Here is a 26,088-nt window from a genome sequence, read left to right as displayed (position 1 = left end):
AGATCACTCAGTTTGATTGGATTTCTTTGCAAATAGGCTTGTTTTGTTCAGAACAACCTAACCATTCATTCAGTATACATTTTATTTTATGTTCTATCAAACACAGAGAGGTTCAGATCCAATGATGTAAAATTGTTGTGTATTAGTACACTGTAAACAGAGTTTTCCATCTCGGCTGAAAGTCTCAGCTTTCATGGGATCCAAACACTTGTCAAACAACACAACAGTGAATAGTGCACATGGGATTAAAGAGAAGCACACGGATTTGGTGCCCTTTTAAGGGTACAGAGGGGTATGTCAGCTTGTTGATTTGTTGAATAAAACGATTCCATGATTTATTTTTATCTCCAATTGTTTATTTGTTCTATGCTGTAATTTCAGAGTACATTGAGCCATTAAACTGCATACATTTCAATAAAACCTGGAAAAATTGAGGTGTTCTAAGCCATATGATCGGTAATGTACACATATTAACAAAAGACTTGGGACAATAGGATAGATTAAAATGTTTTCGGTGTATTTATTCATTATGCAATTGAAATCCTAGAAAGCAAACTCGAGCCCAGCGATCACAACTCCCTCTGGATTACTTCCTGTTTTAGAAATGATTTCTATTAACGTTATCAAAGAGGGAGGCAGGGGGGCACTGAGGGCAGCAAGAGGCCACCCAGCTCTTAATGACTGGCTGGACTGTGGTGTCCCATGAGCTGTCCGATTTATTGACTGTCCAGAATGAGAAGGCGATTGTTTCCCTTTGGCCAATCAGGGCAGACGGCTCCAGCTCTACACAGAGGGTCAGTTAAGGTCTGCCGATTCACTGTGTGGATTTCAACTCAAGCTAGTGAGGTTATTTCACAGCCCTGGTATATTTGCTTTTGGTTACTTTCTATTGGTTTTTGAGCTGTTGGGCATCCTGTGGTTTTGTGGCAAGAGAGTGTGCATTTAGGCATCACCAGGCTAGGTTTGGGTGCTCTTATTTTAAAGGCTAAAACAGAGGTGTCTGAAATATGAATGTTGCCTTTCCATGAATGCATCAAGGGAATATGTATGAATTGTCTGTACAAAAGTATGCAACTTGCACTAATTACACCCATTTCCTTATGTCAGTCTGAACTAAAATAACTGACTCTTATGGTGAACGCTTTCAACAGGGCCGGGCTTCTTCTGGTTTTAATTGGCATTTGTGGATGGTAGTTTTGGTTGAATGTATTGTAAGTTTATTTGGCCTTAACCTGCCCGGCACAGGAAATGACAGCCTGGCACTGAGAATGAGGCTACCAGAAGCCCCGCCCCTCCATCGACCGAGCCAATGGCAGAGGGGGGATGCGGAGGGATGTGACGCTCCTGATGACACAGGTGTAGGGAATCTTGTCATGTGACACCTGTGCTTGTGTGGGTGTATTTGACTGGTTGCGCTTATGAACAAGAGAACAGGCGGTTAACTTCCTCCCTAATTTATGTCATAAACTCCAGGTAGAGACCAGATTAAGACCTGGAACCCACAGGCGATTGGACTTCTTATTCTAATAACGACTGGAGTAAGATCATGAAGTTGGAATGACAACCAGAATTCCTCGAGGCCCGTGTGGACTGGAATAGCCCACCCCTGGTCTAGATCCATAGCCTTAAAGTCACAACATGCGCCAAACAACTTGCCTCGGTTCCGCATTCAGTCCTAGCAGTGATGCTCTGTTCCCAAATTGAGTGCAAACACAAACTAATGCTCTTATCAGGCCAAATGGTTTGCCTGCAATACAATTTGCCCCCAGACAGTCTCACATTGAGACTTTTCCCCGTCAGGTGACTACAGGAACGCAGGCAAACATCACGTGGGCGAGGAAAGCACGATCGGCACGCAAGGACACACACACATGCTCTCTCACGAGGGCAAGAGTAATCCACTTTATTAATACCGGCTTCATGATGTTTCTATGGCAATGGTGCTGTGTTCTGCCTCGTGTCACCGCACAGGTTGTCAGGTGACGGGTTCAAAAATAATTTAGACGCTTGTCATGTGGTCTCCTCAGAGCAGGGCGCCCCAAGAGTTTGAGTTTTGTTGATGCTGAGTATGAGGAACAGCAGAGATTGAGCATATGTTAGGTTCATATGCTAGGTTTGCGTCAAAACAATGTATCTTTTGGATTGGAGCAAGCAGGCGATCCTCAAGCCAAGATCGAATGCCATCTTTAAGCAGTGCAGCACCGAGACGAAACCTAGATTTTTGGAAACTAGATCATATTCCTCTGTTCTCCAAGATAGTTGCCTGGGCCGGGTCCAACCCTGGTCCTGCTGAGCAACTGAACCTCCTCGTTTAACTTCCAAACATGTTATCAGTTTACTTAATGGCTCCAATTGCTAGTTTAAGCCACTGTCCAAAGCAGTCTATGAAACTGAAGGGTTGGGCTAGTCCAGGACAAGTGTTGGAAATCAATGGATGAAGGCCACGATTCTCAACCCTGTCCCTGCAGGCTGCTTTGTGTACCAGCCGAGCTCTCCATTACATAATTGAACCGTTAACCACACTAATGATCTGAATTGTGCCTCACATCAATTTATATATAACTTGAAAAGGAGCGCTTTTTGACAATGTTAAACAGCTCTTGATTTCAAGTCAAATAAATATAAATTGATGTGAGGCACTTGAATTCTCCAGATCTTTCTAAGCTCAACAATTTACAAATGAAATTAGAAAAGAAAACGTGTCCAATTAAGTAATTCGGCTGGAACAAACATCCCACAGGACAGTTCGACTTCAGGACCAAACAGGAATTGCCATGCATCCGCAAATCACCTTCAAGTAGGGTGTGCAATTTTAGAATAAGCTACTCTAGAACATTGGAAGAGTTCTTTGAAATCGCTTTTTCAATGACCACTTGAAAACAAAGTGTCCCGTATACCCTTCCACCTTCCAACAAAAGTGCCTACAGACAAGACACAGCAGGCTTTTTGCAAACCCTGTCTTATTGTCGGCCTCCATCAGATAACGCGAGTGGAATAATGATAACAAAGACGCAGGGCATTACCCAGAATGTATTCACCCTTTCATTAAAAAATGCAGCCGTGGGGCCTTTTTGTGTCAGCAGTGCCCTACCTGTCACATACGGTACAATACAAAATACTGTTTTACTGATATTTTAAATTCGTTCTTTGGAGAAACTCATCCTCAATTAATGCATTTCTACAAAATCTGAGTAGCACCTGCCTGTTTGTGGTCCCATAGTTCTGCCAAACCCAACATCACTGGTCCCATTGAGTGACTGGTCTATACATATGCAAATGTCAACCTGCCCCGCGCGTTTCTACCGTTGCAACAACTGTAAAAGCAGTAAAACAGCCTCATTTGCATATCGGACAGGTTCTGATTTGCATACTCTCAGCTCTGTTGTGCCCGGGCCAGATGTGCTGATGTCACTGACCTCCATCTCCGGCATTGACATACAAATATTCCCAATGAAGAAAGGCCACAGCTGTGACATACATACATACTAGAACAACTGTAATAAAGGAAAGGGCAAAACAATGTCATCATTAAGCAGACTTTTGTTATGACAATGATGAGATTATTATTATTATTATATAGGTAGGTTTGGCGACTGTTTTCTCCAGCTCCTTGTTGAACAAAAGCTTAGAGACAACCTAGACATACCTGTGGCTGTTTTAAGGGCAGGGAGCAGGCGCTGTCGTCGAAATCCACTACCGTCTAGTGGCTGAGGAGCGAGAGGGCTAGCTCTTCCACGGAGCTCACTTTAAAACCTGTTTGCGCTGGAATGCCACCTGCTCCTGCGAAGAGAACCACCAAATTATAGGGTTTGTGCGAGACACTTTCGAGATGGAGGCTCCTGCAGATTAGGCAGTGAACAGCAGGTGTTTTGCTGTCTATTACAAGAACTCGGGACCGGTTTTCTCTCCGGGCTTTTGGTTTGTTTTGACAGACTGTTGACATGCAAGCGGAGTTGGCTGCCAGGCATGAGAATGTGCCACAGACAGACAAGTCCCTGCATAGGTTCCGCTGGAATGCAGTGATATTTTCTGCTCATCGACGTTTTAATTGCCTCCAGCGTTGGAAGCTAAATCCAAGATCCAAACTGATACATTCATAACAGGACAGCCGGAGGCCAAAGACCTCCCTTATACTCACTCCCGACCTGGAATCAGAGCAATTTGTGCATTACGGGATTGTGAAAGTGCGATGCACCTGTTTCAGACTGTATTCGGTACATGCCCTGACATTGCATTGCTTTCTGCAAGGGAACCATTGTTTTTATACAGGTGCAAAAACTCCACTGGGTTACAATACAACCCTGCATGTTCATGTCTTCAACACATAGACCGGCTATGAGGTCGTGGTTTGGGTTTCCAGTTGTCGCCTGTTAGCCCGGATGCTCGTTAGGTGTTCGTAGCTTTTGTGGGTCATCTTGACTTAAATTACTATAATTTTACAATTGACATTACACTTTACACAGAAAGAAGATATAAGAATCAGTCTGTGCTTATAATTAGACAGATGTACTCAGTGGCGTTGACACAGGTTCCCTTATTGAAGGAAGTACGAGAAAACAATCAGGAACTTTTAGGCACAATGGACATAAAAAGAAATGTGTAACTGAATTTGTTTACACTTTGTTAAGCCTTTGTAATACATTATACTAGAATGCAAAACACTTAAAAATAGAGAAATAGAGAGATGTAAAAGCTTAGAAAGAGAAAAGGGAGTTTCTTTTCCTTCCTGCTGTACTAAAGTAAAATCACTAGTAACTACGCAGTTGCTAAGGTGTTGTTCCTATTTTGGTCAGCGGGGAGGCTGGGTTGTTGAAAAGGAACCGGTTTTCGAAGGGGAGAACGTTTTGTTGACATTGTCAACTCCGGGGACCATGTGACATTTATTCCCACGCTCCTCCATCCTCTACGTGGCAGGGGTGGGAAAAGTTCAGGGAAGACAAATGTTTGCGATCTTGTCGCAGTGTTTGTGAAGCCTGTGGGAGCTCTGGGACACAGTCATGAAGATAAAATAGCAGGCGAGGCCTCCTTCTGAAAACAGGGCCGATATCTTGTATCAGGTGACGCCCTCGCCTCGGTCCGCCAACCTGTAACATTTGAGACCGTCATCTTGTTTACGGAAGGGTGGACATTGCTCAAGTTGTGTTCTCAAACAAGATTAATTTCCTAATTGCCCTCATGTGTAACTTTATTCAATACTTTCCTCCACCTCCACAACTCCCTGCATTTCACGGACCAATATATATATGCTATGAAAGAGAGAGAGAGAGAGAGAGAGAGAGACGTTTAAATCGCCTTTATTGATCAAATGCCAAACAAATGCACCAAACAATCCAAATTAAAAATACAATAAAACAAACTGTAAAACCAACAACTACCATATCTAAGGTAAAAGCAAAACCATTACCCAATTTGAAAGAGACAGAGAGAGAGAGAGAGAGAGAGTGAATGAATGAAAGAAAAGAAAGTGGATCAGTATGTTGTTATTGTGTTATCATCCTGATAAAGGTCTGTGAAGCCATCTAGTTCTTCAGCATAAATCTACTCCAGGGTCATAAAACAAATCATGTATTCTAGTAAGGAGAGTAGTGGGCGTAAGTAGGAAACATGATATGGTGACTGTATGGCCTTGTGTGTTTGCTACATCCTTTGGGGATTTAGAAATGTACTTGGCTGAGCGTAAAAATGCATTACCCTAATGAAAGCCCAGAGATTCGTATAGTAAAGGCTTTAGGACACTGTGAGACAAGACACACAACCACATTCAACATCCGAAATATTACACTGTGATTGGGGTTGTGCTAACACGCGTGGGACCGTGTTAACCCGGGAGCGCAATCCCACAGATGTGTGTCAGCCTCTCTGTGGAGACCTGGGCTTGGCGTGCAGCCATTTGAACAGGTGCAGGAATGCAGACGGCCGTTGTGTAACGAAATGATTGGAAATAAAGATGTTTCCCGTTGCAGTATTGTCTGGGTGTTGCATCACACGCTTTTCTTGTTTGTTTAGAAATTAGTATTATCTGTGTTTTGATAGCTTTGGCTACATTTTCGTGTCAGTTGCACATTTAACTGTAAATGTTCCAGATGATTGATCCGAATTGAGACTATGATTGTGAAAACTTTGGATTTGACTCATACACTGACACACACAGACACTCACACACACTCTGTCTCTCTCTCACCCACACACACACACAAACACACACACACACACATATATAGATAATCAACTGTCAACTTGTTGGATGTACAGCAGACGACAGCACAGCATTGAATTTAGCAGAAACAATTAATTGGGGCTTTTGCATCCGATAAACAACCATTCAGCTTTGGATCAGTCAACTCAAAAACTGATAGTAATTCATCTAGATAGTTACATATTACACTAGTGCTTGATTTTGTTTTCTTTCATACCCCAACTGAGCGCTTTTCCGCATTTGCTTGTTTTTCTGGTTGTACGTTTTTCCTGTCCCTAGCAAGTTCAGTTTACAGGGCAATTCATCTTCTCATGCTCCAACTGACCGTGCAAATCTGCAAGAACGTGGAACCAACATATTAAATCGTTTTCTGTTTTTCTGCCTGCTGGCATCGCCGCCCCTCCTCTGGTCTCCGGACGCATGAGGGTGACGGTCAGAGTGCCAAGACAAACTAGAGGCACCGTTTGGTTGTCAGTCTTGTGTATCAATTGGCCATATTGTTGAGTTTTGGACGAGTCTCTCTCTCTCTTCCTCCCTCTCCCCCTCTCCCTCGATGTGAATTTCTCACGGTGAGATCAGGCGCTGTGCTTTCGCTACAGTTGTCATCGCACGTCAAAGATACAGACCCAGAAATACACACAAGCCTGCTGAGGAATTCAAGCATCTTTCCACTCCATAAGCTGAACTGAACATTGGCTTTCAAGCATCTTATTGAGTCAGGAAGTCCTATTAACTCTTTCTTGACCGTTCCTGCTGGATTTGTGTACACAGTAGGTCAGGGGTGGCCAACCCTGGTCCTGGAGAGCCACAGGGCCAACAGGTTTTTGTTTCAGATCGTTAACTGCTTAATTGAGCCAATTAAGTCTTAATTAGGCAAACTGTCCCTGTGTTCAAGGTATCCAGTGATTGTTGATGTAGAGAGAGCTGGAAAACCTGTGGGCCTGTGCTTCCCATGTTTGTTTCCCAGGACAGAGGACAGATTTACTTACTGTATAGTAGCGGGGAAATACGTCGTTAGATTGTAAAAAGAGTGACCTTTCGTTGTTCTCTACCAGAGGATGGCGGTGAAAAATGTGGTTGGCGTTTCTCCATAATATTTGATCGGATTTAAGGTCATTCGTTTCTTTTCAGCACTTGCTATCTCATATCCCAGCTGACCTGCTTTGTAATTGTGATCCTTAGTCGCCACCTGCTGACAAGCCTACTGTATCTGGGAACCTTTTGGGGAATAACGGTGCCAAACTGTAACAGGTGTTTAATATAACCTAGTCTCTTAACAGGTGGATTATGAAAGAGATCTGAACCCTTAACTGAACTAACAATTTCCTATATCAGAGACTTTTAACAGTAAAATATCAGGAGGAAGTTTATTATAGGGCTAAATGTGAATTAATTCGGTGTAAGAGTCCCAAGAAAGTGAATCTATTTGCTAAGGTTTGGGTTGTTTTTCTACTTACTTAACGCAACGTGCATTTGTTTGGTCAACTCTTGGGGATGTAAATACAGTGCAGTGGTAAGGTAGGTAGCTAATCCTATTATAGTGATTACAGAGCAACGATTGTGTGTTTGGGGTCGTTGTCATGCTGCAGAATAAATTTGGGGCCAATCAGATGCCTCCCTGATGGTATTGCATGATGGATAAGTATCTGCCTGTTCATCTCAGCATTGAGGAGACCATTCATTCTGACCAAATCCCCAACTCCATTTGCAGACATGCAGCCCCAAACTTGCAAGGAACCTCCACCATGCACATTTTGACTCATCAGTCCAGAGCACCTGCTGCCATTTTTCTGCACCCAGTTCCTGTGTTTTCGTGCATAGTGGAGTCGCTTGGCCTTGTTGCCACGTCAGAGGTATGGCTTTTTGGCCGCAAGTCTTCCATGGAGGCCACTTCTGACCAGACTTCTCCGGACAGTAGATGGGTGTACCAGGGTCCCACTGTTTTCTGCCAATTCTGAGCTGATGGCACTGCTGGACATCTTCCGATTGCGAAGGGAAGTAAGCATGATGCATCTTTCATCTGCTGCAGTAAGTTTCCTTGGCCGACCACTGCATCTACAGTCCTCAACGTTGCCCGTTTCTTTGTGCTTCTTCAAAAGAGCTTGGACGGCACATCTGGAAACCCCTGTCTGCCTTGAAATGTCTGCCTGGGAGAGACCTTGCTGATGCAGTAGAACTACCTTGTGTCTTGTTGCTGTGCTCAGTCTTGCCATGGTGTGTGACTTTTGACAGTAAACTGTCTTCAGCAGCCTCACCTTGTTAGCTGAGTTTGGCTGTTCCTCACCCAGTTTTATTCCTCCTACACAGCTGTTTGTTTCAGTTACTGATTGTGTTTCAACCTACTGTACATATTGAATTGATGCTCATTAGCACCTGTTTGGTATAATTGTTTAATCATACACCTGACTATATGCCTACAAAATCCCTGACTGTAACATGTCACATGATAAAAGTCATGGTTTCGCACACAAAAAGGACAGTGGCTTCTAAAGCAGTCATTTACCACCCTTACTTTAAAATGACCTGCATTTCTCATTGTTGTCAGCTTTTACTTTCACTTCACAGGTAACTTTTACTTTTAATAAAACACTTTAAACCTTCAGCCATTCCAATTCCCATTCTCTCTGCCAAAGGCACACAGCCACGATAATAACACCTCCACACACACACACAGTTAATTTAACAATGTGTGAAGCCAAAGAGACGAACCATTATCACCCAGAAGTAAAAAGTGTGAGTTCCCCACGTAGTCTCCTCTGTTCCAGGGATATCTTTCTTGAAGTGTGGAGCCCAGTACTTCGAGACTGCGAATTTTCTATCATCACTTTATTTACCTTGCCTTTAATTGTAGTTTTTTAATTTGAATCGATTAATTGTAAGAATAAATTAGTGAAAGCATTCCCAGCAAATAAAACCATACCTTTTATAGAATTTAAAAATTGTTAAAGCAAACTTGTTTTAATTAAAGGCAGCCCTGCAAACTGCACTGTGTTCAGCACTTACTGTGTTTTACAGCCATTGTAGAAGGAAAATGTTAAACACCATGGAACATATATTTTAATATTTCTAAAATACTCCATTACATGGAAGATAACACTGCAAATGACATGTGAAGCTCTCCTGTGACAGCACCTCCCCCTTGTGGACATTTAGAGAAATACCTCACCTCACCACCACTCCTGACATCACAATACATTTTGTAATTAGTCTTTTAAAAAACAAACCAAGTCTGTGGCACATCTGACCGATACTGCTACGAATGATGTCGGATCTGCGCTGGCAGGACTCCGTTTTGGGATTCCCAACTCTTTTTGAGGCCTGGGATGAACCGAAGCCAGGCATGGAAATGCAAGACTCGGCATCGCCGTGCCACAGCTGGGGCAGAAGACCAACTGACCTGAACAGGTTTTCCGGCCCCATGTTGTAGGGTCCTGTCCCTCAAGGATGACACACACAAGCTTGGCTGCAGCCACAGTTTCTTTATTAGTGTAAAATATTATATAAATGAAAGCAAGAAAACAAGTGCATTCTAATACAATCAAAAGTGCTAAATGTCAGTGCAAATACTGCAAGATTAAAGCTCTCCTATAGGTATGGTCGATAAGAGCTTAGGAGGCGACTACTAAATGAGAGTCTATGAATAGAATCGCATCTCACAAGTCAAAGTATTTCTGTGAACAGGGGCCATTTCTCCCATGATCCTTCTCTCTACAACTACCACACCTTTTGGCTGAAAGAAAAGGACGTTGTATCTAAAGTAAACACAGCTCTGTCATTCGCATCCCAGAAGGATGGGGGAGGATTTCTTTGCTTGTCCTCCATTCCAAACACAATTCCACAAGAGCCACATTGGCCCCTCAGACGGTCACAGAAACAAAACTGTGGACTTTACGCTTCTGAAACGCTTCTGCAGGTTCAGAGCAAAGCCTTGACATTCATCGTGCAAACTGGTGTCAAAAGTCAAATATTATACTCCTTTTATTCATTTACTTTTGATCCATCTTGGAGATATCTTTTCTGAGAGATGTTCTTCCCCATCTTGAAATAAATGCAAAACTGGTGACAGATTGGGCCCCCAAAAGAGTTACACGGAAATGGACACCCCTTTAACATGCGAGATATTAGAAAATGTATAACCAATAGATATTGATGTGGGGAAAAAGGGTAATGATACACCTAACAGGAAGTGAATGATAATCAGGTAATTAGGCGCCCGATAAGAAGTGGTTTATAGATTGCCAAAATGCAATTGGGACCATTGCGTTATGTTTCTTTTGTTGGTTTTCTTCAGGCTTCTGGGTCATCGGTGTCCTCTTCCAGAAGTGGCTTGGAGAGTTCAACGTCAGACAGGGGCTGCAAGACATCAACGGTGCAACACAAATAGTTTGCATTTCTCACCCACCCCGATTGGAAATTGCCAATTATAGTTGTCAGTTTGCCATTATGACATGCAATAATAAAAAATAATAATAAATGACAGGCCTCTGAGCAAAACCACCTGGGAGGCGTGATGGACTGTATATTCACACTTTACACTCCAGACTATTTTTCCTGTTTTTCTTGATTTATTCATGTGTAGCTCCTTGATAGTTTGTGCCACGTGCATTCATCTTACATCAAATCAAAGGCCAGAACATTTTTTTTCCTATTATAAAGGTTCATCAGCTGACCGAACTGCGTCTGTATATTCTGTCATTACCAGAGACGCACACAATGATATCCCGTCATTCACACAGTACAACATGCACTGCATTCTCAAGTTACCCAGTGAAGACATTGGCGGAAACTAGAAGACAAAACGCATCTAATCCACTGTGAATTCTGGAAACAGATCAGACGGCTCCGAAAATGTAATCGGATGGTAAAATAATTGACAAATGTACCTATAGTAATCAGACAAGTAATCAGATGGTCTGAATATAATATTAAGCAATGATTACAATTTATTACAGTTCAGTCAAATCGTAGCTCTGTGACAAGAGATCTGGCAGTGACTAGAGGCGTCTGGCCGTTCGCGTGGCCGTCGCGGACTTACCTTCGGCTCCCTCTTGTTGCGGCACAAGCACTTGATGCCGAGAGTCGCCGCGCTGAGCGCCACGCACAGCTGCAGGACGCTGACCACTATCAGCATGATCCGCAACCCCCTCAAGGTCACCTGGAGACGAGAGGGAGACGAAGGCAGGGTGAGGAACAGAGCCTGTAATGCATGGTGGCTAGGACGAGTGTGAAAAGGGCACTGTGTTGATTGGGCCTAATATGGTTCTAGACCACCTCTATATTGGTGGGCGTTTCAAAAGCCTGAAAGAACGAGCAGCTCCTAAGAGACCTCCGTACAATATCCTAGTTCTCTCTCTGCTCTGGACACACCGATTCAGACTGTACCCGTAATACCGCAATCCTAATCTTCTGGGCCCGGGAGTTCACACGTGATCGCGGCTATCGGACTGGATTCAATCCTGCAAATGGGTAGTTCAAAACCCCCAAAAAGTGGATTTGGATCACTTAGAAATGTATTCAGATCAGGTAGTCGAATCCAAGATATAATATGGATCAAATCTTCAAAACGCGTAGTTCTAAACTGATAGGGTAGGATTGGGATCATTTTGATCCACAAAATCAGGATTACCCAGATCCCAGTAGAAGAGTGGATTACTGAAACAAAATGTACCACACAGCTCATTAAAAACATCTCAATATAAATAAGGTGGAAAAGATTGTCAATAATAAAAATACAACTGTACTTGTAATGAAATGGTTGAAAAATGCATATTTGTTTTTATGTAACATTTACTGTAATACAGCAGACAACATACATATTCTTCAACGCTATTCTGAATAGTGGAGTCAACCAAATCATGAATTCATCTGCACAACACGAATAAAACATAACATACAAATATTTATAACATAACAAATGTTTGACCGTGACGAAGATATGTTTATCTAAATAGGCATATGTCCATCTGTAATCAATCTTAAACTTGTTGAAAGCAGTTGTTGACAACAGCATCTCTAATTGCATGCCCACTAAGTCTGTCATTTAGAGAGTCCGCAAGAGGGCCCAGATCCTCAACAGGAGCAAGGGGTGCTGGATGATCCTCATTTTCATCACAGAGAGGAACTCTGCATCGGATAGCAATGTTGTGCAACACAATACAAGCCAGTATTATGGCTGCAGGCACGTTGCGGCTCCACGTGTATTGTTGTAGCAGGTCTGTGAGGCTGTATTTGCTGTGGGAAAAGGTGTCATCAGCCACGGCAGCAGTGAGTAGGCACTGTCACCTACTAAGCTAATAGTTGGCTCTCCCTTAAGATGCGTCCGTCATGGACTGACCCAGGCCATTTCACTACACAGTTGGCGATGGCAAGGTCAGCATCTCCCACAAGCTGAACATTGATGCCGTGTCTCCCTTTCCTACTGACAAACTCCCATTCCCTCTGATAAGGTGCTTGCACATACACCTGGGTGCAGTCTATCACCCCAATCGTGTTGGGCATCTTGCAGCGATTTTGTCATCATTCGGAAATACAACAAACTGACCGTGCTGGCCAATGCAAAAGACAGTAGATTTGTGGACTCCCATATGATCAGCTATGACTTGAGAAAATGCTATTCTGTAGTATACTGTTGAAGAGGTCTGGGATGCTCAATACAGACTCTCTGGCCTAAAGGTCTTCTTTCAGCATGGCGGAGGTGAACAATACCTGCCATATCAGGGTGTTCTCAGATTCTCTGACTAATGAGTATGAAACATGTCAATGATAAGACACACCCGTGACTTCAATCAGATAGAAATGTTAGGGCCTGTGATTAAGACATATAAAAAGCCAGTCTTGGCAACACCAGCAAGGCCAAAACATGGATACAAAGGTGCCACATTTTACACCTGCAGAGACCCACAGGGAGGCGAGTCCATGCTGGCTAGTAAACGTGTGTGTGTTGAATCTGCCTGCAATCAAGAGGTCACAAGTCTGCACCCGTTGAACCAGAAGCTGGCCTACACCACAACTACCTCCTAACAAAGGTTCAAGCTCACCAGGAATGCAGAGAGAAGAGAAATCAGTCATCCACTGGCAGTGTTCATGGCCCAGGCAAGACGATTTTTCTTATTTTGCCATCTCAGCAATGGCTTTCTTACTGCCATCGACCTGTCAAACCTGCAGCTCAAAGTCTTCTCTTCACAGTTGACACCGAGACTTGCTCACTTTGACCAGTTGAGCTGTGCTTGAAGCTGCTGTCCTGTGAGCCGCCTGCCACGCAACCTGTTGACTCTCAGAAACGTGTCTTCTGATTGTGTTGTGGCTTTGGGTCTGCCAGACCTCCTCCTGTCAGAGTTTCCTCCAGTTTCCAAGTGCCTTTTGATGGTGTCAGAAACTGTACATAAATTTCAATCAAAACTGGAAAAATGGGGGTGTTCTAAAACTTTTGACCGGTAGTGTATGTTTACTTATTGTATTTTGGGTCTCGAACAGCCACTGCAGATAATGCCTTTATCGCCGAAGCTCTGTCATTAGTTGCTGGCTTCATGAATATTCAGATCCTTGATCGAGGACAGAGATTGGCGGCAATTAAAACAATAATATAGTACATGGATTATAAATGATATTAGTATCATTTTAAGTAGCAGAAGTCGTAATAGGAATGACACAAAGGCATTGGATATTTACTTTGGTCTACACAACCAATACAAATAATCTCTCTCTTCTCAGTTTTCTGCGGGATGATATTCTACACATTTTGTAGAAATACACTTGTTTGTAAAAGAGAAGACATTAAATATGAAATGAGGCAGGTCTTCAGTTATATATAGAGAAAAGCGCCCACAGAACTCCTTGCAATCCCACAATGCACTGCATCATAAAGATGGTAGAAAAGGCAGAATTGACCAACTTGCTAAAATGCGGGATCTTTGAGAATCGAATCAACAAAAGTTTAGATGCACGCCTCGGGAGGATGCCCTACCTGCAGCATGTGTTTGACCTCCAGGCACTTTTCCTTGTTCATCTGCTGGATGCGTTCATCTTCGGGGTTGGGCGACGTGGTCGTCGCATACCAGGAACGGTGATAACCGTCATCATTGAAGCGACAGAAATAGTACAAGCCATCTCTATTGGCCAAGTTCACAGAGTACAGCACGATTGCGGTCACAGCCAGCATGGCGCTCACCAGGTCTGTGCAGACCGTCAGAGACACCTGCGGAGCAAGGAAGAAAGACAAGGGAGAGAAGGAAAAAAGAGGAGACAATAAGACATGTTTACTGGCCACAGCCCGACCTTACATATAATCGCTTACCTATCTTCCGTCTTGTCATCCTTATTATATATGCATAAAGGATATGTCACGTCTTACCATATATCCCTCCCAATCAGGAAATAAAATTAACACCCGCCACCCGCCAAATGAGGGTAGATTTAGCCAGTGGCGGGTAAATCTGTCAATCTTACCAGCCACTTTGGCGGGTAGCCAACAAGTGTATGGGAACTCAACTCGTTTTAATTTCTCCCAGCGTATTGGTCCATGTTTCAAAATACGATTTCATTTGTTGACGTTGTAGTGTTGGTATCTTAGTTGATTTGGATCAAAGTGTTTTCGAATTATAATAGTTGCATTGACAATGTTCATACATTCTGCAGGTCTGCGCAGATCTGTGGAACTCTGCGCTATGGCTTCCTTACAGAGAAGCACATACGTGTATAATATGTGCAGTGCAATTAAACTACCACAAATCTACAGCTGGTATGTTAACACACCTAAAAGCCAAACACCCTTCTGCGAAACTAGCAATGACAGAAAAGGAAGAGGAGCAACAAACATTAATACACACACAGCTGGCTATTGCTATTTATTCTGTATTCGCTGGAACTCAAACGCACAGTTATGTTTCTGAGCGCAGAGCAGCAGTCTGAGTGTGTGCTTTGGAGAGGAAAAGTCAATCGTTTAGTCAAGTACATTGTATAAATTAGCTAGATAGGTCTTATACATTTTGTATTTCGCTGTTGTGACCGGAACACATTGCCACAAGGACGCTAATGTTAAGGCATTTTCATTGCAGCTCACATTGCTAAACTGACAATTGAATGAAAATGTATAAAAAATGAAAAAGAAAAACATATTGGTCGGTCAATTACAGCTGTAATTGCAAAATATTCCTTTATAAAACAAATAGTCACAACCATTATAGTTACTTTGAAATTGTGACAATAATACACGACATGCGTGAGAGTTGACAGGTCTGTTATTGTGACATTTCCATATGGCTTCTAATAATGCATTTTTACATAGATATTTATTTAATAAGTTGTGTCAGATAATTATTAATTACGACTTATTAATTTATGGGGAAACAATTTGCAATAGAGGCATTTTTTGCTGTGAAGCGGAGATTCTGCTGAAGAGAAACGTGCGGTTTGTTTACATCGCGTCTCTGCTGGCGTGCATCGTATTGACCAATGGAAAGGACGTCACTGTCTGTCTTCATCACTGTAGATTATATGTTTTACCCAATCCAAAGGACCTCTCTCAGCCCTGGCACTCTCAACTGATAAATAGGTGTCAGGTTATGCGCTGCTGTGAGAGCAGTGGTCAGAGTGCCGATGAGTGAGAGAAACAGACTTTTAAATTGTAGCTTATAAACAATGACTTTTAATGACAATATTAATTTGACTTTTAAGGGCCTTAAGAAAATACTTTGAAATGTAATAACTTTTAATGATGTGCAGAAACCCAGAGAAGGGAGAAGCACTGAAGAAGAAGAGGAGTATGAAGAGCAATAATGTGTCATTAACACCCCTTCTCATGTGTTGGTGTGTTTATACAGATCCCCAGCAGCTGCCGTGTTATTGCATGTGATTGATTCATTTGAAAACGATGCTCCTGCACAGTCTCTACTAGCAAGTGTTATAATTCAGCAGAATGCAATCAAGACCTTATAAAACTTGCAAGTAGAAACTGTGTGGGAGCATGTTTTCTATCCAGATCCTTTTCCTCATACACACCTGTCTAGTCTATACAGGTGTGCAGTTAGCTTCTGTTATGGTGATTGATTAATTACCTGAATAAATGCCACATTTTAACATGTTCACCACACATTTACGCACCCTCATGCATTTCTGGTGATGTTTGCCTTTGGCTGGTAAAAATACCAAGTGGCTGGTAAGTTTTTTCCTTCTACCAGACACAGTGGCTAGTGGCCAAAAAAGCTAATTTTATCCCCTGCTCCCAATACATTTTGAGATCTGGTTTTGGTCGAATTCTGCCCTGGGCTCCACGTGGAACGGTGAACATCATATGCAGTTCACTGAGGAATATTTCTGTACGCCAAGGTCTATATCGCAGTGGAATATCTGGCTGCGTCTGAAACCAGATGTAATTTATCTGGCGTACCATTAGAAGCGCTCCTACCCGGTACGAAACCCACCCGAGTACATCGCAACTGCAGAGTGGGATGACGCTTTTCCTTTAATGTAGGAAAAAGGAACTGTTGCAATTACCTTCACCATAGCCATAAAATAACCTCATATAGGACAGCCCCAGCGTAATGGCGGAGTTGGAAGAGGGGAAAAAAAAATCCCCCGGAAAAACTGACAGACATTTGACAAGATTACAGGGAACCTGGTGCCCAGGCTTAGAATTTTGTGATTTTAGGGACAAAGCCACTTGGCCTTAAGGGGGAGCTAAATCGCCTATTAAATGGCTTCGGAACCAGAAAAACACTATTCTGTTAAGAAAAACACTAGGAATTACTATAAAAGATGGATTTTAGAAAGCTTGTGTATGTCCTCATGCCATGGTGACTAGTGACAAAGTGGGTAAGAATGAATAATTGGTGGCCACAGCCAATCTCCGTCTCTTCAAACCACCCTCTCTCCTCCTACCAAGCCCTGTGTGCGTGGGTTGGTACTGTGGCAAAAAATATTTTTTCAAGCACTAATTATAATTTTTATTATAAGGAACATCAATTAAAGCTGACAGTCTGCACTTTAACCCTGGCTATAATCATTGTATAATTTCAAATCTAAAGTTCTATTTGTCATTGAGTATTAAAAACTAGCCTGTCACAACCTAAATTAAAAGGCTGCGAGTCACAGCACTTCCTGGTTGATAAATATCTGAATAAGGAGATAATTTTAATCTATTTCATTTACATCTTACATAGATATAACATGGAGAGAAAAAAAGCCAGCTAAAATCCACTGTCAACATAATGTCGCATAGAAAAAAAAAAAATCTGTACTCCGTCTCTCTCTCACACACACTCAAACTTTGAAGCACTTTATTGGAACAAAAAAAAGTGTTTCCAGTGCTATCATTTTAATATCATTAAAAACAAGCTCATTCTCAAACTTTGTCTTTGTTGGTGAAACACTAAAACTGGAAATGGTTAAAAATCTAAATCGTTATTTAACTGTAATAAACATTTTGTGCGATAATTCCCCCAGTGTTCAATATTACTTATTATTTAATATACAATGTTGTTACGGTTTAACACACAAAATAACTAACCTACTCAATTCAAATATTGAAAGTTATATACATCTATTTCCTCCCCGGTTTCTCTCTGGGATGGACCGAGATGCTTGTAAGCTGCAGGAATCAAATTTTAAGCGCATTCAAGAACAGTCCCCGTCACGGCAGAGCATTTTAAACAAAGGGTTAACTCTGAAAACAATTTCACCGTTTACATTTGAGTAAGCTAACGTTAGCTAAAATAGAACAATGAAAGCACCGTAATGTAAGATACTCTTTGTTAGTTAACGAAGTTACCGAAATTCAAAGCCGCGCGCCGTTCCCCGAACTGGCCAATCAGAAGGGAGATATCCAAGCGCCTGCAGTGACTGGTGCTTCGGAGGCCGTTCGTAGCGCAATGATTGGAAAGAGCAGTGTACAGCTCATTGACAGACGACCGGGAGAATTATATTTTTTAGTCAGTCCAAGGGCACAACGGCTGGTTTGGCCTCAAGAACTACATTTTGGAGGGGGGCATTACGGTGGCCATCGGTGCTGCGGGAAAATTCGATCACTGCTGGTATCTATGTTCGGCAGTCCTACCGTGGGTTTTTTTTGGGAAGCGTTTGAGGAGTTGTATTTTCACCGTCCTGCCGAAAACGGGTCACTTACCAAGCAAGGGTTGGGGAACCGGTCAGCGAAGACGCACATCACACCTGCAGCAATGAACTGTCCAAAAGAGGACAAAGCACTGTTAACACAGTGAACAGGAACAGTGCATTCTGGGCACAGAGTCTTTTATGAAGGTGCCAGAGTCTGGCCCTTTAAAACTCCATTTCAGCTTCAGTAAACTGGTGAAAACAAACTAAGCTTACATTCATTACAGCTCTGCTAGGTGGTAAAATGTGTTTTTGGCTCTTCTCTTTTCTCCTTTTGTTCCCAGTGTAGACTAACCAAGAGCGCTGCCATCTCGAACCAATGTGAGCATGTGTCCAGTGTATTGGTTTTGGGTTTTTTATTCAAAAGGGGTCACACAAGCAGGTACCACTAGATAACTCCCCAGATTCAGCAGTAGTCAGTAACTACAATAACTGACAGTCAGTCTGTTCATTAAGAAAATAAATAACCATTTTAACTTCAACAATAGGGCAATACTATTACACACATCAGACGTGTACAGTAATATTTAAGATTTCCGTCTGCTGCTGACATATATGTGCAAAGGAATGGTGCATTCTGGGTAAAGCAGAACGGTTATTGAGGCCTATATCACTTCTGCCTTCAATGCACTAGCTCAAGCGTTTACACACACACACACACACACACACACACACTTCTCAGGGGTTCTTTGACCAGAAGTGACTAATGTACTCACCATGCCTCCCAGCCAAAAAGGATGGGATTCATAGTAATCAAATTGCTGAAGGATGACTCCTAACCCGATGTTGATCAGACCAACCATGATCTGCACAGTCTGTGGAGGGTGAGGACAACAGAAAGAGAAGTATTTATTTACAGTAAAGCCTGGATAGTGCGAGAAATGCATGGTGAGAAAACCGCCCTGCGGCACAGAGATAACGAGGATGACCGTTACCCCGCAGGGAACGGACAGAGGCGCCCCGGATGAGCGTCATGCAGTTAGATTTAAACACGAAGGCGTCTGCAATCGATCGGTTCGTTTAGCTGGAGTCTGAAGTCAGCAGACATTGTGCTGGGCGTGAAGTGACGTGGAGAGTTTGCCAACAAAGGGAATCTGATCACACGGGAGAAAGCTGCCGCACTTACTCACCCCCAGGGAGGCCTGAGTGCCCGAGTAGAAGCGCCTCAGACTCCGGGACACCAGGCAGAAAGGGCTGCAGCACAGACTGCCCAACAGCTGGCACAACACCGGCCAGTTGCTGGTAGGGTCAGAGGTCACAGAGAAAACCACCACCCCATCGCCTTTAGTCACAGATACAGCCATCTTGGGCTACAACTATGGACCGGAGAAGAGAATTGAAACTTGTCAGTATGAATGAATAAGTCAACACAGTCAAAGCAGAGAGGTTTACAACTTCCTGTTCTCAGTATCATTATTTATGTATTATTTCTACAATTCTATACTTATACTTACTTACTAAATCAAAGCCTTTTAATTATGTTAAACAGGAAGTTATTTCAATTGAGGGATCAATTAAGTCATTGAGAGCTGGGGTGGAATAAAAGGGGCTCCTCCAGGATGAGGGTTGGGAACCCCTCATCTAATCAATTAATACATTCAATCAAATGGCATGATTCATAGGTTCATAGCAGAACACCTTTCTAATAACGCAGGGCCACTGAAATGATACACGTAAAATAATACACATCAAATGGAAATCATCACAGCGAGCCAAAATGGCATACCAGCATCACACGAATCGATAAACACATGCGTCGTTAAACATGGCAGCTTAAGTCCTGCACTGAAGTCCACTCCCCGCAAAGGTCCGCTTATTTCTCAGCGGGACAGCAATGCGGATGGGCTCTCTCCCCCCCGGCTCACCTGCTGGTTTGTTACGGATCACAGGCCTGGGTTTAGCGAAGGCAAGCAGGGCAGCGTGAGGAGCAACTGCGGCCGCGGAGGCGCTGTATTTATTGTTGATCCGGGATTTCACAGAAGACCCGCCCCCGACCCGTGACGTGTCGGCAGAGAAGCCCTGCGATTGGACAGCAGCTCACAGTGTCACAGGAGCGCCGACGATCATTGGCCGCGTTCGGTTAGCGCAGATTCCCACAGTTCTGCGCGAGTCTGCGCTGCTCCGCCAATGGGAACGTGGGAATTCTGCAGATCTGCGCACACCTGCGGAAATCTGCGCTCCAAAAACGGCAACCTTGTATGTAGTGTTTTTGTAGGGCACATTTCCGCAGTTCTGCGCAGATCTGCACTTTGCTTGTACTATACTTGGTTCAAAGGCGCAGAACTGTGCAGAACTGGGTCAAGCCGAGCATCTTTGCAAGGACCTTCATCCATGACTCTCCTTGCCCCCGTAGGTTGCGCCCGTGGACAGGAACTCCACCTGTTCGTTCCTGATCACCTTCACTGTCCCATTCACCACCACAAACATCAGCGTGGCGACGTCTCCTCTCAGAGCCAGGTACTCCCCTTCAAGCACAAAGAGAGAAAAACTGCTGAACACAGGGCTGTGTGAGTGTGGCACACGTGTGAGCTGTGGCAGCAGCGCCGTGCCGAGCCCCCCGGCACAAGAACACAATGTTGCCGCGCTATTGCTGTGTAGAGCCCAGCTTTGAAAACGACAAGGGCAACATCTGGGCTCGTATCACTGTCTGAAGGACCAGTGCAGGCTGTGCTTGACCTCTGACCCCGAGGAGCGTCACTCACCTGAAGTGAAGTTCAGCAGCCGCATTTTGGTGGAGAGGTGTTCCAGGAAGGGTGTTGACATATTCACCAAGATGTCGTGCTGCTGAAGTGCTTCCAAACCGGTCCTGAAACATTGGGAAATGAACATTTACTCAAGGTGTCCTGGTCTGTGAGGATTCACGTGTGTCCCATTTGGGATCTCAGGCCCTGTCCTTACTGCTCGAATATGTCTGCCCTCATTTGTCTGGGAATGTCCCTAAAGATCACCTCCGTGTTCCTGCCTCTAGTGCAGGTCCACTTGTGTTTGAAATAGTGGATAATTTTGTCTTGTAACTCGAGGGAGATGTTCTCATCCCTCAAGACGCTTTTTATGTCCTGAAATGATAATAAACACAAGGCAGCGGTTATCTGCTGGTCTAAGGGCTGGCAATCTGCTCAAGTCTCGATACTGGTGTTGAAGCAGCCACCCTTTCACTGCGCTCTCCTCACCGGTCACAGCCAAGCGCTATGACTTCCCTCAACACTCAACGCTTTCAACATTGGAGAATTCAAATCTCGATCATGAATAACCTCAGAATCTCTTCGTGGGCCCCATGGAGAGCATGCTTGTTGGCCAGCGTCGAGAGGATCATTCCCAGATTGTACAAGATGTGTACCTTGCAGAAAAATATTGTGAACCAGTGCTCTCGCTTTGTCATGGCCACAATATCACTGAAGTCTGTACTTGTGTGCGTTGTTAAAGTCCAGTGAACTGCATACAAGTACAGGTCGGTGAATTTTTAAACATCTGCAAAAACAAGTTTCCTCTAGTTAGGGCTTTTGGATTTCCTTTCCCATGTCCTCTACAACCTGCTTGATCTCCTGGAAGATGTCTGGGTAATATTGCAGTTTCCTCAAAGCTCTTCATCAGCACAAACAGATCGCAGTCCGCACCAGCTCTGTGATGCAAACATAAAAATATGATTAAACAATGGTTCTTTTTTAATGTCTCCTCTGTAAAGGGGTTTAGGACACGACAAATCAATCAAGCTTGAGAAAAGCAGCAGCACTGGTACTCAATCAGTGACGTACCCCAGCGTTTACTCCAGGCAATGCATGTACAAGAATGGGATCGCCAGAGCACAGAACAATGCCATCACTGTGCAATTCAGCGCTGTGGAGACGTCCTGCCTATAGAAACGCAGTGAATGAGCACGGGAGTGAGCGGCCCTCAGCAATGACAACGACAGTGACGAGGCCAGGCAGACCTGATCGTTGCTGCCCGGGGCTCTGAGTGAAGGAAGCCGTCCTCTCCAAAGTACTGTCCCGCCTTCAGTGTAAACAAAACAGTCCCTGCATTACGAGCCAAAACCTCCACCTCTCCTTTCTGAATGAAAAACATCTGAAACAGAACAAAGATTCATGTACAAGTCAATCCTGCACCTTTACTGCTTTAACCGAGTGTCAAACCTCCATCTCTGCTGTGAGTGCAGGGCCTTTAATCAAGCGTAGTTCAAGTGCTGCGTCTTATTGTATCCCCTATGGACTGTCTCCGTTGTTACCAACACAGCCACGGGTCACTGCGCCAGCAATGCTTCCTACCTCCGATTCAGTCACCCTTCTTATACACAATGTTGCCCGTTCTGTAGAAGCGGTGCCGGACCTGTCTGGAGAGCATGCGGGTGATCGTATTGGAGCTTCTCCAGGCTCTCTGCTCATAGCATTTTGTGGAAGATTGGCCCGTGTGATTCATAGCAGAGGGTAAAGCACAATCTAAAGAACAGCAGTCAGCTCACGGCTAGAGAAACCACCTCCTCCCCCAGGGTCATACACTCTGGCACTGTCCTCCCTCTTCTGTGACCCTGGGTGAGGCAATGGTCCCTCTCCCCGTCCCCTCCAGATTCCACCGCCGGGTGGGGTGATCTCCCAGGCAGTGGTGGTGCCCCCTCAGGACACAATAGCAGCCACGACACCGGTACTTCATCCCCAGGCGGCGGCAGCAGGCTGGCGGCCCCGGGCGCTGCGGGCACGTCCTCCCTGGGTGGCGGTGGCAGGCTGACTTCCCTCTCGAGCTCAGGAAAGTCACCCCCCTCAGGCTGCCGAGGCAGGAGCAGCCGGAGTTCCGCTCAGAAGGCGGAGGCGGGAGCGGCATGACATCCCCCGCAGACGGCAGAGCGGGCAGAATGTCCCCCTCAGTTGCTGGGGACTCGGACTGCTTCAGCCAGGCCACCGGGCACGCATCCGCTGGGCTTCCCTCAGCAGCACATGCAAAAGCTGCCGAGGAGGAGCCCGTGCATGCCCCTTCTGGTCTCCTAATGGAGGCGTGGGTTCAAATCCCACTTCTGCACCACGTGTGGCAGGGTGGCCAGTTATGGAGGCTTGGAGACAAAACAAAACAAGACTTTAAATCAACAAAATAAACTGGCATGATGGCCAAACCAAAAGATAAACAAAACTCAAACACTAATGCACAGGATGGTCAAAGGATGTCACTGTAATGAAAACGTATCCAAAATCACAAGCAGAAACAAAACCGCACACAGAACACTGGGCAGGTTTCCTCCCACACCCAACTCTCCAAGCCTTCACCCTTAATGGGCGGCTGAGGCCTCCTTATATAGCAGGTGGCTGGGGGTGATTGAGCTTAATTGATCAAATCAGCCCAACCACCTGCAGTCCATGAGCCACGTCGCTCACTAATTCGTTGACTATGCTGTCCTTTTGATGTCTCCACAGATGAATATAACAATCATAAACCCAGGTTTGCATGTCTAGAGGCAGGCCTGTTTCTCTCTAAAAAATACAAAGTAATTGTATAGAAAATTCAAGGAAAATGCTGACAAAATATCAGAAAGCAGGATGAGGTCAATATAAAATTTGACAATGCATATCAATGTGACCAAAACCACTATTGTCATTTTGCACAAACATTATTCTCTCTTTTCCATTAACATGCTAATAGAATGTACAAAGAGCAAATCTGGCACAATCTGGTACAAATACAGAAGAGTCGCTATCCTTTCATTGTAGCCGTTGCTGATACAGGCTGACAGTTACTAAAACAAAAACAGTGTCTTCATTACGGGCGCACGGAGTTGAAATTTACCATGTATGTCTTGATGGTCTGAAGACGATGGTAAAAACCCCCTCTGTGAGCATCAAGGTTGGCACAAATGGAGCTCATGCCAGAAAATGTGCCCAGTAATGACTATTAATCCAACTACCATCCAAAAGGCTGTATAAATCATTTCTCCCAGGTTGGTTGGATAGATGTCACCGTAACTGTGCAAACGAGTCAAACACTCCATATTAAACAAGGTTCATTTCAACTGCAGTTCCTTGAGTACAGAACAGTACTCTGGAAGCCAAAATAACTTTTACCGGCAAACATTTATCTAAAAGTACAGAAAGTCACCCCCTCATTGGTTTCAAATCAAATGATTTTTCACATGTATAAATAGCCCAAAATATCTGGTTGTTTAAAAGTACCTGTGTTTACTTGCATGCCAACACGTAGCATCTCCTGTACCTGCTTCACAATAAAAGCAGATTTGATTGACAGTATACCACCCAATCACAACATAAATCCCGCCGACTCCACTAAAAACCCACCCAAATTCAATTGTTGATAGAAAACCATATCTGTAACGCAATAAAAACAGTACAACAAACGATATGAAAATACTACAAGAAATAGGTACAGCTGACAAGAAATGTCCTCTGACCTCGTCCAACTCAGGAAACGAAGAGCAACAGCAGCTTCCCCGCCACAATGAACGCAGGGAAGATTTGAACTAGAAGCAGTCAAGTGACCTCAAGTGGTCAAAAGAGAGGCGCGGGCGCGGGGTGGCTGGCATGGGGCTTACTGTCAAAAGTAACATTTATTTTTAAGAACCTATAGATACAAACTCCTGGCCTAACGTCTGCAGCACAAGAAACTGGAATACATTGCTCAGTTTACGAGGACAATGATAATTATTGTGTTCGGATAACCCCCCCAACACACACACACACACACACACACACCATTTGTGATTTTACTTTGGTGTCAAGAATCCACTGTCCACTGATGACATTTTTAATGACATATTGAATAGATTACAGTACTTAAAATAACTGGACATCTTCCAAAAAGGGGGTCAAAAGTACATACACTACATGGCCAAAAGTATGTGGACATGCTCATCAGACATCTCATTCCAAAATCATGGGCATGAATATGGAGTTGGTCCCCTCTTTGATGCAATAACTGCCTCCACTCTTCTGGGAAGACTTTCCACTAGATGCTGGAACATTGTTGAGGGGATTTCAGACACAAGAGCATTAGTGAGGTCGGGCGCCGATGTTGGGCGATCAGGCCTGGCTCACAGTCGGCTTTTCCATTCATCCCAAAGGTGGGATGGGGTTGAGGTCGGGGCTCTGTGCAGGTCACTCAAGTTCTTCCACACCAATCTCGACAAACTATTTCTGTCAGGACCTCACTTTGTGCACGGGTTGTCATGCTGAAACAGGAAAGGGCTTCCCCAAACTGTTGCCACAAATTTGGAGGTGCAAATTCACCCAGAATGTCACTGTAGGCTGTAGCGTTACGATTTCCCTTCAGTGGGACAAAGGGGCCGAGCCCTGAGACCATTATTCCTCCTCCAAACTTTACAGTTGGTCTATGCATTCGTGCAGGCAGCGTTCTCCTGGCATCCGCCAAACCCAGATTCCTCCGTCGGACTGCCAGACGGTGAAGCGTGATTCATCACTCCAGAGATCGCACTTCCACTGCTCCCGGGTCAAATGGTGGCGAGCTTAACACCACTCCAGCCGGCGCTTGGCATTGCGCATGGAGATCTTAGGCTTGTGCGGCTGCTCGGCCATGGAAACCAATTTCATGAAGCTCCTGACAAACAGTTCTGCTGATGTTGCTTCCAGAGGCAGTTTGGCACTCAGAAGTGATTGTTGCAACCAACGAAAGACTATTTTTATGCACTACGACAGTCCCGTTCTGTGAGCTTGTGTAGCCAAGCAATCGCGGCTGAGCTGTTGTTGCTCCTAGACGTTTCCTCTTAACAATAACAGCACTTGCAGCTCACCAGGGCAGCTCAGCAGGGCAGAAACTTGACAAACTGACTTGTTGGA

General features: G+C 44.2%; 1 protein-coding gene across 1 annotated transcript; it reads right to left on the bottom strand.

Moving 5' to 3' along the window:
* Positions 1-9,660: 9,660 nt before the first annotated feature.
* On the bottom strand, positions 9,661-20,308 carry LOC136767436 (membrane-spanning 4-domains subfamily A member 4D). The gene is made up of 7 exons (XM_066721208.1): positions 20,167-20,308; positions 19,432-19,617; positions 19,018-19,116; positions 18,315-18,371; positions 14,160-14,390; positions 11,232-11,351; positions 9,661-10,549 (listed from the first exon to the last, which is right to left on the bottom strand). The coding sequence occupies exons 2-7, from the start codon at positions 19,603-19,605 to the stop codon at positions 10,484-10,486; spliced, it is 747 nt and encodes a 248-aa protein (XP_066577305.1). The 5' UTR covers positions 19,606-19,617; positions 20,167-20,308; the 3' UTR covers positions 9,661-10,483.
* Between the last annotated feature and the right edge of the window lie 5,780 nt (positions 20,309-26,088).

Source organism: Amia ocellicauda, chromosome 14 (assembly GCF_036373705.1).
Source record: "Amia ocellicauda isolate fAmiCal2 chromosome 14, fAmiCal2.hap1, whole genome shotgun sequence".
In the NCBI taxonomy this organism is placed as follows: Eukaryota; Metazoa; Chordata; class Actinopteri; order Amiiformes; family Amiidae; genus Amia; species Amia ocellicauda.
The sequence above is the reverse complement of the archived record's forward strand: the minus strand, read 5'-3'. Positions and strand labels throughout refer to the sequence as shown.

Coding starts and splice junctions, on each gene's coding strand:
- LOC136767436 (XM_066721208.1), bottom strand. CDS start 19,605: ATGGCTGTATCTGTGACTAAAGGCGATGGGGTGGTGGTTTTCTCTGTG. Junction 18,372..19,017: donor CTTTTTGGCTGGGAGGCATG/GTGAGTACATTA, acceptor TCTTTTGGACAG/TTCATTGCTGCAGGTGTGAT. Junction 11,352..14,159: donor AGGTCAAACACATGCTGCAG/GTAGGGCATCCT, acceptor TCTCGTCTCCAG/GTGACCTTGAGGGGGTTGCG.